At 44.3% G+C, this 14822-nt stretch overlaps 1 protein-coding gene across 2 annotated transcripts in view; it reads left to right on the top strand.

Annotated features, from left to right (window-relative positions):
* Positions 1-14822, top strand: part of CCDC92B (coiled-coil domain containing 92B) — a 61964-nt gene that overhangs the window by 2662 nt on the left and 44480 nt on the right. For both annotated transcript variants that reach the window (XM_075594375.1, XM_075594374.1), the window contains exon 2: positions 8672-8819. In XM_075594375.1, coding sequence (XP_075450490.1) covers positions 8690-8819 — 130 coding nt within the window. In that variant the 5' untranslated portion in view covers positions 8672-8689. The remainder of the gene's footprint in view (positions 1-8671; positions 8820-14822) is intronic.

Genomic DNA, 14822 nt, shown 5'->3' with positions numbered 1-14822 from the left:
CTCTCCACTTTCGTTCACATCACTGAATGCTGTCATAACCCTGTGGTAACTTCCCCAAGTGAAAACGTGATCGAGATCCCGGAAGACCCGGCGGTCCTCCGGTTCTAGCTTCAAAAGGCGTTTTGTACAGCAGCCTCCATTGCTATTGACGTACAGCTCATATGCTGCTGACCCTTTTTAGATCTAAATATATGCCCATACAGATGTAGTCAATGTTATAGCACCGGCTGGCTCGTTCCCGCTGGTGTAGAAGCATGGTAGTCCCATCCCCTTCCCGTGTGTGACTGATTCAAAACAATGGCTGCTTCTCCTGCTGGTGCTTTGTGTATGTCCCGCTGCAGCCATCGGTTTGTAATAAATACATTGGCTACATCGGGAGTTACTAATCGGTGCTATTCCGTAAGAAATCTTCTGGCACCGGAAGACACTTTTCAGCCATTTCAAGTGAAATTAATATGGGCCTAGTCTCTAGGTGTTTATGAATGATTCTATATAGCTTTGTCTAACTCTACCTTTGATTTACATTACAGGAGCTCTGTTTAATTGCTTAGCTTGTAATGAAAGGATCACAGCCCTTGTAATGAAAATTAACAGAATCCGTTCGATATGGATACATATACTGTGTATATATGTATATATAATTATTTTAATTTATTTTTAAGAATAGGTAATACGGCTTTTCTTAAATCATGACTTTTAATATACTGGGGTTTTTAATTGTGCGGCAAATGCGGTCGCCCGGGGCGATTGCATTGTGGCTGCTGTTGACTGCTTACCTGTGGCGGTGTCTCCCGGGCTTCTCCGTCTTGATCTTTAAAATCATGTTTTTCTCCTGCAGCACTATTAAAAATGGCCGTGTGGCATCGTATGACGACGCCGCGTTGCCATGGTAACGGGATGCTGTGTGACTTCTGCCATTTTGAATAGTGCTGCAGGAGAAAACAATGCTTTTAAATGCGACAAGACAACAGCGGGCGGGAGACGCCGACAAGACCCTGCAACTGGACATCGCTGCAGGTAAGTGTCGGGGGGGGGGGGCAAGTGACTTTTTTGGGGGGCGAGTGGGTTTTGGCCCAGTTCGTCAGGATATATATATATATATATATCTTCTAGCTGATATACCCAGCGTTACCCGGGATATCATTTTCCCGCTCCCCCTCTCTCTCTCTCCGCTCCCCTCTCTCCCCATTCACCGCTCTCTCTCCCTCTCCCCCTTTCTGCCCCCCTATCTCTTTCTCCCCCGTTCACAGCAATCCGGTCCCCCACCCCTGCACATGAATGCGGCCCCCCTCCCTTCACAGCTCCGGTCCCCCCCCCTGTTCACAACTCTGTTCCCCCACGCCCCTTCACAGCTCCGTTCCCCTCTCCCTTCACAGCTCCTGTCCCCCCCCTGTTCACAACTCTGTTCCCCCACCCCCCTGCACAGCTCCGTCCCCCCCTTCACAGCTCCGATTTCCCCCCCCCTTCACAGCTCCGTTCCCCTTCCTTCACAGAGGGGTATCTCCCCTCTCTCTGTGAGTGTATATAATATATGTATCTCCCCTCTCTGTGTATATAATATTTGCATCTCCGCTCTCTCTGTGTGTGTATATAATATATGTATCTCCCCTCTGTGTGTGTGTGTTTATATAATATATGTATCTCCCCACTCTCTGTGTGTATATAATATATGTATCTCTACTCTATCTGTAAGTGTATATAATATATGTATCTCCCCTCTCTCTCTGAGTGTACTGTATATGATATATGTATCTCCCCTCTCTATGTGTGTATATAATATATGTATCTCCCCTCTCTCTGTGTGTATATAATGATGTCACCCTGCCTTGCACTCGGAGACTGCGAGAGCTATGAGAGCCAAGGCCCGCCCCGTAGTCAGGCAATGAGAGCCAATGACAGCCAAGGCCCGCCCCGCAGTCAGCCAATGGGAGGCTTGACAGCCAATGACAGCCAATGAGAGCGCGCACAAACCCACAAACAGATTTTGAGTTTTATATATATAGAAGAAAAAGCGCCCGATCCTAGTGTAATATCGTTGATAAAAATGTAATGGTCTTGAACATAAACAAAAATTTTATCAACGATATTACACTAGGATGGGGCACTTTTTCTTCTCTAAATATATATATATTTAAATTTGCATATTTCCCAGGTATGTCCACAGGTATTTGATCATGTTGAATATAGATAACCTATTTGAAGGTATATAAGCAACTAGGCCACCTCCCACTAAATTTGTCTCTGTCTCCCTCTTTCTCTTCCTCTTTCTCTCTCCCTCTTCAGCAAAAAACCTATTTTGTGGTCTGGCGGGGAGTAACGCCAGAGCTAGATATGACCTAAATAACAGAGTTATTTCCCAGCATTAACCCTAACGAATCTTAGTGAACATGTGATAAATATGCATGAGGCTGTAATAAGCTAATTTGCATTGCATTTAAAGGACATCGCCAAAAAAATAAAAAAACGTATATCCCCCCCTCCCAGGTGGGAAACTTCAGGCACCCCCTGTTTTCCACCTCTAAAGGAGATGCCAGTACTGTAACTCACTGCTGTTTAAAGGGCCTGCATCCCGTGGGCCAATAGGAAGCCACATAGATAACTTGGCGGCTTCCTATTGACTCGTGAGACGCGGGATGTTTAAACAGAGTGTTTGTGTGTCCAGTCGGAGCTGCTACCGACAACCCTTTCAGATGGAAAAGGGTGAAAAAAGGCTGAGCACAGCAGAGGGAATTAAGCTGGAGGCAATTAAAATCATAAAGTTGTATTAGGCATATGAGCCAACTACAAAGAACAAACAAGATCCTCGGCGCGTTTCCCGCTTGTGGCGCTTTTTCAAAGAGATAGCCACGGGAAGGACCTGGCTACTCGGCGGAGGATTTCGTTCACGCAATGTCCACCATCAGACAGCTAAAGGTTTGACATAGTTCTCCCTACATACTGTAGTTCTCCTTGTGATTCAGAAGGGATCTGGTTCATATTTAACCCACACAATATTGGGCTGTTAATACATTTATTGGGCATATAATGCTTTTCATGGACTGTTCCACTATAAATATTCTATGATACTTACAAGATTACTTATTTTTATTCATAAACTGCAGGAGTTAGTAGCGCCTATTAGGGAATTAAATTTCCCTCCCTTTGCTATCCCTTCAGATGTAAGTATCTCGGGAAGCATGCAGTCCCTGGAGCTGAAATCAATGAGGATCAGCTTCCCATCTAGTCAAAAATAAATATTACAGAAGTCTCACAGGAGTAAATCATGGTTAACATCATGTCATTCCTTTAGTGAATACTGCTGTCATGTATGGCGCACCTGTGAGCACGTGACCTGCATACGGAACATGGGTTAGTACACAGCTCGCAAGCTGGCCCACTTTCACCTTCGCAAATGTCCCTCAAATGAACAATGTAGCCCCTCAATCCGTCACGAACAGCACCGCTACAACACGGATCTGCTTATAACGCGGTCTCAGAGTGGCTCCCGATTTAAAAACATCTCCAAGGTTTTTTTTTATTATTAACATAGCTTTATTGCTAACGGACACACGAGGAGACACATACATACATACATACATACACACGCACACACACCTCCCCCCTACACCATGTGGGATCTGAACCCATGATCTTTCATATGCTGGTGCAATTCTCTAACCCAGGGGTTGTGTGCTGCTCTTTGCCGAGCGTTTAACTGAGTCTACACGTAGTGCAATCTGTCTTCTATATACACGGTGATTCATCAGCATAAACAAACGTACTGCCACAGAACATTAACACTGGTCTAACCACCCCCATAAGAACTTTATGGCTGCATGTAAAATCTACCAAAGAGTACACAAAATCTTGGTATAAACACTTAATTATGGCAGCGCTAAGGTTATGTCAAGAAGGACATTAAGGTTCTCCATATAAGCCTGATTACAGCTTAGTCTGATACACCTCAATATGGAGATGTGAAATACGTAGAGAGTTACATACCAAACTAATACACTTACCTTGTAGCGTATAACTGCAGATAATTACAGTAAGCTAAGTGTTCGGGTTATCAAAGAGCTCCAGGTATTTCACTGCCGCATGTTCAACTGAGTCTGCACACTACAAACACGGTGACTCATCAGACAAACGAACTGCTACAGGTCACTAACATCTGTCAAAGAAACAAATACTTCAGTGAAGTTTGCAGAATCTGCTGAGACCATAACAAATCACTGCACAGGCATCTAACTAAAACATGCCCTAGTACACTTGAGAGTGGAACTAACACATTAAAACAAAACAGATCCACGTTAATATTACAACGTGCACACTGCAAATAACTAGTCAAGGCATAAGGAGAGAGAATATAAACCAGCAACACACAGCTGGACGCCGATTTATAGCTAGCATATAATGCACAGCCATATCAAAAGATCTTAACTCTCTAAGCAACCAATGTGTATGGTATATACTTGCCAAACAAAGTAAATAGCCCATCACCTTAAGATCTAACTAGGGGTCGTCATATATGATATATATTATATATTATATTTTTCATCAGCTACTATATGCACCTTTGCCAGCTTGCAGTCATACATCACTGCCTATATCAAGTATACATGGTGTGTGTTCCAGTTGAGACTACTGGTCTTATCACGCAACAAGACATCTCAGTTTGGTAATATCCACCTCACCGGCAACAAGACTACGCTGATCTGGTGTATATACATCATATACATTATTAATAGCAAAGCTACTGGTAAACCACCTTCTAAGGTGCACCAATAGCTACTATCTGAACCCCCTATAAAAGATCTACTGGTGTCAATAACAGGAGTTGCTGAGGCTTTGAGCATTATTATATACAAATAAACACCAAACAGGGAAACCATTTTTTATTTATTAATTTTTGAAAAAATATGTATTAAAAATATTGTGTAGACATTTAGTCTTAATAAAGTGTATTTTTTAACAGACTCAATGTGAGCATCTGTGGACCTATATATTTTATGGTCTGTTGTGCACCAACGATAGGGTTTTCTGCAAGTGGCAAGTACTCTCCAGATACAAACCACTTATTTCTGACATTTTGTCTATCTCCCTGGCAGCACACAACCTCCATATGACCCCCTACTGTAACAGTGTTTGGTGCAAGGTACCTCAACCTATTTCATATACAATTCTCTAACTCAGCGCAAACTGGGGGGCGCGCCCCCCCAGCGGGGGCAGGAGATTCTTCTGAGGGGGCGTGGGCGGTTGTAGAGGCCCCGCGCTCTTCTTCCAGGCATTTAATTTAATGCCGGGGGATCGCGTGCGACACCTGCAACACTCCACTTACCTTGTTTCAGCCGGCTGTGTGACGCGTCGCCATGGCAACGCAGCTTCAAATGACGACGCAGGGCCATGTGACGTCACATGCGTCAAATGATGCCGCGGGTCATGTGACGTGGATGTAAGGTAGGGAGGGGGGTGCCTTACCAGGGCAAGCTAGACAGGGGGCGCAGCCGGAAAAGTTTGCCCTCCCCTGCTCTGACTGATACACCACAGGGTTGGTGTGATGAATAGGACTCTATAAACAAACGTAACATCTACTGCACAGTGCAGCACATCATGGTGGTATGGTATAATTGATAAATTATTATTTTATTTATTTTATCATTTATAAATTATTATATACCAACCCAGTGGTGTAGCAGCTAGAGAATTGCACTAGCATATGAAAGATGGGTTCGATTCCTGCATGTGTATTATATAAAATGTATTCACTGTTGGGCTGTCATTGGTTAGAGAAGGGTCATGTGACCCTCCTCTGTGTCGAAAGTAAGCGCCGTGCACGTGGATGCAGCCTCATGAAGCAGGGAGAGGAGTGAGCTGCAGAGAGGAGAGAGCTGCAGATGCCGATAAGGCCTCGCGGAACCCCTGACCGCGGCGGCCATTTCGCGATCCCAGTTATAACGCGGTCTCATTATGTGGACCCCGAGCACCGCGTTATAACGGGATTCATCTGTATGTGTATATTTATATATATATATATTTATATATATATATATATATATATATATATATATACAGTGGTCGACAAAACACCAAAAAATCTACTCGCCCAACAAAGAAATCTACTTGCCACCTAGTACCAAACGTGTGATGCCTGGGCCAATAGTAGCTCGCCACGATGTTAAATCCACTCGCCCGGGGCGTGCAAATGTATAGGTTTGTCGAACACTGTATATATATATATATATATATATATATATATATATCTGCCAGGGTCTCTGGTCCCTGTTTTTTATAGAAAATAATATGTATTTAACACATTGAAATCTGTTGTAGCAAAATGTGTCTGAAAATATAAATATTACAAAATTACAGTAAATGCAGAACTGTTTTTTAAAATAACAGGATAAAACAGAAATCCCTATACAGTACGTTACTATCTCATAGGTTTTCCCCGAGAGATGTCACTGGTGTAGAAATATGAAAATTCAAGTGTTTGATCCCAAAACATTACCTCTTTTGAATTCTGGTTTCATAACTCCATGGCAATCCCTATATACCATTCTTTTCCCATTGAAAACCACATAAGCCCATCCCTGTCGTAAATCCGCTGTTTGGTTGACGGCTTTACAACTTAGAAAAAACCCTGCTCTAAAAAGGCGTTAAAATCGTGACTCAATATATAAACACTCATAACTTAATTTCCCCAATACTTAGACAGACGGCATCTTCATTGCTACGTCTGTGCTCTTCCACGCATGCTTGCACCTACAATTTGACGACCTAATGTCTATTTTCGCAGGAGAAACAATTATCTGTCTTTGGCACCTCTTACCCATGTAGTGTGTGGTAGGATTTGATTTGTCCTATTGCCACAATGCCACATGTGTACCTCCTTATTATGCAGAATTGATGATGTCACATGATAGTCTCATTTTTAATAAAGTCCTCCAACCCGTGCGTCACCTCTCTCTGGGATACACAAGGGATATCTCAGCAATGTTCGTTTCCTTTGAGGCTGACAGACTACTATCTGCCTTCTAAACTTTATTGCCTTATAAACGACACATTCCACTTGTAGTCGGCCATCAGTAATAGCAGCTACCCCCATTAAGCCCTTTTTGAAGATCAACACAGACCCAGGAAAAGTCTTCACCTGTCATAAACCCAACATATTGTATTTTTAAAATCAAACTGTACCTAAATTAACCCCTGAAGCACCAGATTGATTAAAAGACTTAATACCTCGTGATTTTATCATGACAAATACATTATGACTAATAGGCGTTAACTTAGGTTATGAATCTTGGTGAATGTGGCCCAGAAAGTGTCAAAGAAAAAGGAGTCCATAGAGTGGCAAAGGGAGGGACACAGTGGGTCAGTCGGTGCCAGAGCGGGTCACAAAGAGGAAAAAGAGCAGTTTCTCTGCATCAATAACCCAATTAATACATTATTTTGGGGGATCCAATCCCTTGCTTTGTGCACCAAACGCAAGCAAAACAATTGTTTTTGGGGGAACCAGTTGAAAAATGTTGGGAATCACTAGTCTACTGAGGGAAAACTGGCAATCTGGGTTTAGTTGGCAACCCTATATTGCTTCCCTCCTTACTGAAGCATTCCCTGCTTACCTTCTCCTCATAATCTAATTAATCTGCAACCAGAACTAATCCTATAATCGGATGTAACCATATAAAAACCACGGGGGCTATGTATAAACCTTCTAAAATGCGCATCTAAACAAATCAATTATTTGGTTGTTTTTTTTGCATATACAAACTAATCCAAGTTTATTACATTTGACATACTGTGAACTGTTATGATATGAATTTTTGTTTCATAGCTGTGTAATGCGGCAGGCATAAGCTCATAGTGGTCCATGTTAACATGGATTTGAAACAAAAGGTAACACTGTATGCTCATTTGCATGTCATTTCCCAGAATCGCTAGCTGCAGTGGAAGCACTGTATGCTAAGGCAAGGTCCATAGTAGGCACGCGCGCGCTTGCAACTGAGTGCGAGACGTCACACGCGCCTATACTTGAGAAGATCCGTGTCCTGCATGGTTGCGCGATGGGGGCGTGCTGGGGGGGTGAGGCGAGGGCATGCCGGGGGGCGTGCCCGTGACGTCGCGTGTGCGTTTGCCCACCTTGGCTGTACCGCGCACATGACCCGGCCATCGCGCAGCAAATTCAAACCAGTTTGTCTCGCCACACATCGTCCGCCTCGACGCTCGCGTGCACGCACACGCAAACTATAGACGCGCATTAGCATCCATTGGCTTGTATTTGGCGCGAGCGACATCGCTCGCGCCGTCGGATCCACTATGGACGAGGCCTTCGAGATAATGGTGAAAGGTAGGGTTGCAGACCTGTCTCACAAGTGATATTTGTATTTACAGCGTGGATATTATAGTATGTATATCTTACCTTATTCTATTGCCATAAATAAGCAATCTTAAAACAGCATGCTAATTTCAATATGGAGTCATACTTCTCTACATTAAGATGATGTTAGTATGAATAATACTGCAGGGCCTGAGTAACCAAGGGGAAAGTTTCATCATGAAGTGTATCTCGCCTTTAAAACGTCAGGTAAACTGATAACCAGTGACATTTACTGTACTCAACAGGTATAATTCCCTGACAGCAACAGTGTCATAATTATAGTATCTCTGAACCCTTACTGTTAAATCCTCACAGGAGCCGGCCCACGTTGTGATGGAGACTCAGTCCCTGGAGCGGCAAATCCAGAGCGTGCAACGCAACATTGCATTCCTAAAAAAGGAACAGCTGGAATTATTAAATGATCTTCACCTGGAGATCCTCCGACTGCAGAAACGCTGCACGGGTGAGTACCTACAGTAGGACTGCCAAATGTCACGCTGGCTTTAAATTGACATGCGATTCGGTGGAATTGATTATCTTCCCTGCCCTAGCCACCAAGATGTGAGTTTAGCCAACTACCTTTGCTCGTTGAATTATTACCCTAGTCATTACTAAACACTAGTAACTATAGAAGAACGTAGGCAAAGAAGGGTGGGTAGCCTTGTTGGTCCTTTCTTTCATATAGTAAAATAACAAAGGAGGAGAGGTGGTCCTACTTGTGGTTTGACATCTTTCAACTAGTTGATATGTTACAAGCTGTTGCACCTCTCAGGGTTCCTGATCTGGTACTGTATGGCAGAAATACAGAAACAGATATTATATACAGAGTTGTAAGAGGGCTATTTGGTTGCAATGGATATTTAGAGGAAGTGGGATATTAAGACAAGATGGATGCTGGCATGTTCATGGCATCCACAACCCGGGATAGGCTTTTAGAAAACGGTACGGTCCTGTTATTTGTCTAAGTATCATATAAACTTCATTTAACAAGTAAGATACCGTATTACCTTTTCATGGCGAATTATGTGTGTGCTGGCATTTTATGTAACCAACTGTCATAAATATCATGGCACGGCCAGGTTTAGCCTGAGCTTAAACTACAACCAAGTGTTTAGGCATCTGATGATTCTGGGTGGAGTTTTGATGCTTCGCCTAGAGAATTCTGATGTCACTGTGGCTGTTCCAGGACAGGTGGAGAGGGAACAAGTCTAGCAGACGGATCCATGAGATTACCTTAGTTGGACTATGAATATCCATGGATATTTCATAAGAAGCACTTTAAAAAGATCTGTTACCTGATTTTTGTTTTGTTTTAAAATATATATATATAAATTCAGGGCCATCTTAACAACATTAGGGGTCCCCGGGCAAAGCAGTGCACGGGGCCCTGCCTACACTGTCGCTCCCAGCCTCCCACGCGCTCACTAACAGCAGCAGGCACCGGAAGTGCTGCACTGCTGGGCTGCGAGCGGTTGTGACGCGAGCCGGGGTGCGGGCGGAGAGCGAGCAGAGCCGGGGTGCCGGGCGGTGGGAGAGCGATCAGAACCGGGGTGCCGGGCGGTGGGAGAGCGAGCAGAGCCGGGGTGCCGGGCGGTGGGAGAGCGATCAGAACCGGGGTGCCGGGCGGTGGGAGAGCGAGCAGAGCCGGGGTGCCGGGCGGTGGGAGAGCGAGCAGAGCCGGGGTGCTGGGCGGGCGGAGAGCGAGCAGAGCCGGGTTTCCTGGGCGGGGGGAGAGCGAGCAGAGCCGGGGAGCCGGGCGGGGGAGAGCGAGTAGGGTTGCCAGGTGGCTTGTCCAAAAATACTGGACACAATGGTGAAAGGTGCGACGCACTCAAGAATCGTTGGTGGGGAAGAATGTTATTTATAAATGACCTGACTGTTATGTCATTTGTTCTAAATTTCACTCCAATTATTCACCAATTTGCACCAATTTATATTCTATTTCGTAAAAAATCTGGGGAGGAGTCTTGGGAGGGAGCGCCCTTCCGCGGATTGTTTTAGAAAATAGAATATGAAATACAGTAGTGCCAATTGGTGCATGCTTGGAGTGAACGTTTAGAACGTAATGGTCAGATCATTTATAAATAACTGACCTGCAGTCATACTGTACATGGCGAGCAATACTGATCTTACTGCTCCTCCCACAAATTCCAAGATTGTTGCACCCCCTCCTCACCCTCTCTCTCCCCCCTTGTCCTCTCACCCTCCCACCCCCCTTTGTCCGCTCACCCGTCCCTTCATCCTCTCTCATCCCCCCATCCCCCCTCCCTTCATCCTCTCTCACCCCTCACTTCATCCTCTGTTACCCACCATCCCTTCATCCTCTCACCCCCCCCCCCTCCCTGTCATCAGTACAGTAGCTTTCAAATTTAGACTTCCAAATCCAGCTTTAAATTGCATATTAAATCATGCCATTGAATAAGTAACCTGCTCTTTCTCCTTGGGGATGATCAGTAAGTAAGAGTGCTGCAGAGATTGCAATGCTGCTGGGATGAGGGCTGAGTTATGGAGCCTTTCTGAGAATTTACAATGGGGGTTATTTGTAATAGATCTTGAAAATGGGAAGACTGTTAGTATAGTAAAAGAAAAGTAAGGAGAGTGAGCAATTAAACAAAGTTGCCAGTACTGTATGTACTGTCTGTCAACACACACACACACACACACACACTGAGACATACACACACTGAGACATATATACACACACACACACACACACACACACACACACACACACACACACACACACTGAGACATATAAACACACACACACACTGAGACATTCACTCACACACACTCACTCAAACACACACACTGAGGCACACACATATACAGGCAGGACACAGACAGAAAGACAGACACACTGAGACACACACACACATACACTGAGACATACACACACACGCACAAAGACATATATACACACACACACTGAGACATTCACTCACTCAAACACACACACACACACACACACACACACACACACTGAGACACACACATACACTCACACACAGATACACACTGAGACACACACACACATATACAGACAGGACACAGATAGACAGACACACACACATATACAGACAGGACACAGATAGACAGACACACTGAGACACACACACAGGCAGGACACTGAGACACACAGACACAGCCTCACCTCTCTGCTGCATGCTTTTCCTCCGCTCTTTGGCCCCACCCCCAGGCTCCTGCCACCTCCCGATTGGCTAAATTACACAGCAGCAACCAATCAGATGCTGGCCAGCCCCCTAGCAGCAGCAGCCCTGCTCTATCCCATGTCCAGTATTATCTCTCATATTTTACCGGACAGGGGAACCAAATACCGGACACCTGGCAACCCTAAGAGCGAGCCGGTGCCGGGAGGTGGGGGAGAGCGAGCGGAGCCAGGGTGCCGGGCGGGGGGGAGAGCGAGCGGTGCCGGACGGGGGGAGAGCATTGGTGAGCACGCATGGGCCGGGCGCGTGGGGCCCCCCTATGCTGTGGGGCCCCCGGGCAACTGCCCAGTGTGCCCATACGTTAAGATGGCCCTGTATAAATTATAGCATAGCCCTGTTAACTGTGGTTTTGGAATCTCTGCTGCATGGTTGTTTCAGTCAGGCATAACTAAAGCCCCGATTTAACAGGTATGGTGTTTTGCTATGCGTTTGTTACTGCACTTGTAGAGCACATTCTTGCGAAGCTGCAAATTGCATACTAGACTGGTAAAGCTGTCCTTGAATTTGATGCATTGCTGAGCAACTTAACAATTGCCAAGTGGAACTGAACATTTTAAAATGTTGCGTGCATGGCTGTGTGCTCCACACATCCTTTGGACATAAGGCTTTTTAAAGGGCCTTTATACGGCTTTTGGTCCTTGAAGTACACATGCATTTAGATATTATCAGATACATTTGATTGTTCAATATTATACATAGTGCATGATAAACTACTTTCATTACCAAACTGAATGTGGTTTATATGAAAACCCAGACATCTCACTTTTTGAACCCTGAGCATTGATAGCTGTGACGTTAGACCATGACTGGTCTCTAATGCTTCAATATGAAATAACACATTTGATCACAAATTCTGTTCTGGAATCGTGCAATGGGGAATATACAGTACAAGCCGACAAATTCCACATATTCTCAGATGATTTCAAATTAAATGTAAAAGACACCAATGCTTCGACCCTCCTCCCTCTATATTCCCAATTAGAGCGATGTGCATTGGTATCTGTAACAGGGGACTTATCCCTGTTCAGTAATGTGCCTTTAATCTAGCAGTGTGGTAGTTAATAACTAAACACCACCTGCCTGATTAGATTGTTTACAAAAACCTGTCTGTTCAGACAGGAAGTAACTCTCTTTAGCTCTGACTGAGAGCTGACCTTTGGAGAGACAGAGCAGAGGTTCTTGAGTCCCAGGAGAGACTGACCAAAAGAAACCCAGATCTCTGAAGCTGACCAGTCTTGAGTTCTGCCAGCCACACAGCAGAGCTGATTGCAAGACACCCAATAAGACTTCTAAACCTGGATGCTGATATTTTTCTGTGCACGCACGGGTGCGGTTCCAGGAGAGCAGAGAAGCTTACTCTACAGCTGATAAACAGATAAGACTTTCATTATTAAGAGACTGCTTATATCTGCTTATTTTCATGCTATGTGTTTGGGATGGGAGAAATGCTTAACTAATGGAGATGTGAACTAATTGCAAGGATTTCACTAGAAATACTCCCAAGTGAATGGAAGCTTTGTTCCCCCCTGTGTTTGGATAATTTCCTGATGAAAAGGAAAAGGCACAATAAAGCCTATTATAATTTCACATTATAACGACTCCAATTGTGTACCTCTGTGAACGTCCGTCCACAGTATCCTTTTGCTTTTATGGTCAGGGTCAAACCCCAATAGAAACTGTAAGGTGTAATATTACTGTGTGCAGCACCCCTGTGAGAACACTATTTTACTTAAGGGCCCTAGAGGGTTAACTGCAGATATAGCTACAGTGTATCGCCTCTATCCATCACATGGGGTAGGATAACTAGGCAGGACCTAGACACATCCACCTTCTAGAAGGGGCCTACTGATGTCATTAGAAAGGATACTAAATAGAATGTCAAATCCCTCCCCTAGTAGTCATAGTGGCTAGTGATGTAACTGCTGGGTATATATATGGGGATGGAACATTCAAGGATCAGATCCCAGGAGGAGACAGAGAAGGGGGAACTCGCTGAATACAGTGTAAGTCCTGTTAGTCTGTAACTATGTGTATTAGTAGTAGGATCACTTTGTTCTTTTCTAATATAGGGAAAAGTGTAAATCCTAAAGAATAGGACCCCTATATATGGCTCTGAGGCGTGTCCCACCCACAAGAGGGGATAGCAAGGGGATAGCAAGGGGATAGGAAGCTGCTCAGTAAAGGCCTAAGTATCACCCCAGAGTTGCTCTGTTAGGATGATAGGGTGTGAATCCCTATGCAAGATGGCACCCTGCCAATTGGTCTCAGTGAAGGTGGGAACGGCCAGCAGCTAGGCAATGGATTGCCAGAAAGATAGTGATAACAAAGTGAATAGAATGTGCCTCTTTTAGGGATGCTGCCTGAGCACCATAAAGAAGATGTTGTTAAGGATGTATGTGAATAAAGTTACAGAAAAGTTATTGGCACCCTTCTGATAATTGCTTACCATAGCAGCCGGCACGGATGCCAGCACCCAGAGAAAAAGGTAACAAAGACCCTGATCACCACATGAACAGACATTAGACACTCTGGTGTGGTACTTTTCTGTCGGCCGGGGGAAGAGGTATTACATGTGTATATGGCGAGCTTCCCAAACTGGATTCTAGAGTATCTAAAATACAATAATTTGTGATTTATTGATAAAGGCAGGGTGGGTGGTGTTCAGAATCCTACATATGTGAGCACAGTTTCCCTGTGGAGCGCAATGCAAAAGCAACTAACACTACTTTGTACAGAGTATTAAGTCAGCGTTTATAATCCTACTCCAAATGGTGTCAGCCACATAAATCCCCCACATTCAAGATGACCAGCCACAAGTTTAAAAAAAACTCTACATTTAGTTCAGAATAAAAATTTTCAAGTGAGATTTTGGGAATGATAGAACAAAGCCATTCTCTGAACATTACAACTATAGTTCCACAATATGTTATCGTCAATATGTTAAGGTAACCAAATGGAAAGCAAAGGGGTATAGGTCCATGCAGCAGTTCCATCTAGACTAATATTCTGTAAATTGAATCTCTTGGTTGGCGTTGGTTGGCGTTGCAAAGCTTCTGTAGAGAAGCATAGAACTTAATTGTTACCACACACGCCTATATTTACTAAGTGATGCTTTTCCATAAACCACCTTCACGTCCCATTTTAAGTGACTGGTCATGTTTGTGACTATATAAAGAGGTGGAAAATAAATTACGTTATAAAAGAAATTAGACATGGTAGACATTTTTTTTTGTCTA

Source organism: Ascaphus truei, chromosome 3 (assembly GCF_040206685.1).
Source record: "Ascaphus truei isolate aAscTru1 chromosome 3, aAscTru1.hap1, whole genome shotgun sequence".
Taxonomy (NCBI): domain Eukaryota; kingdom Metazoa; phylum Chordata; class Amphibia; order Anura; family Ascaphidae; genus Ascaphus; species Ascaphus truei.
Note: the sequence above shows the minus strand (reverse complement) of the source record. Positions and strands in the feature narration are given on the sequence as shown.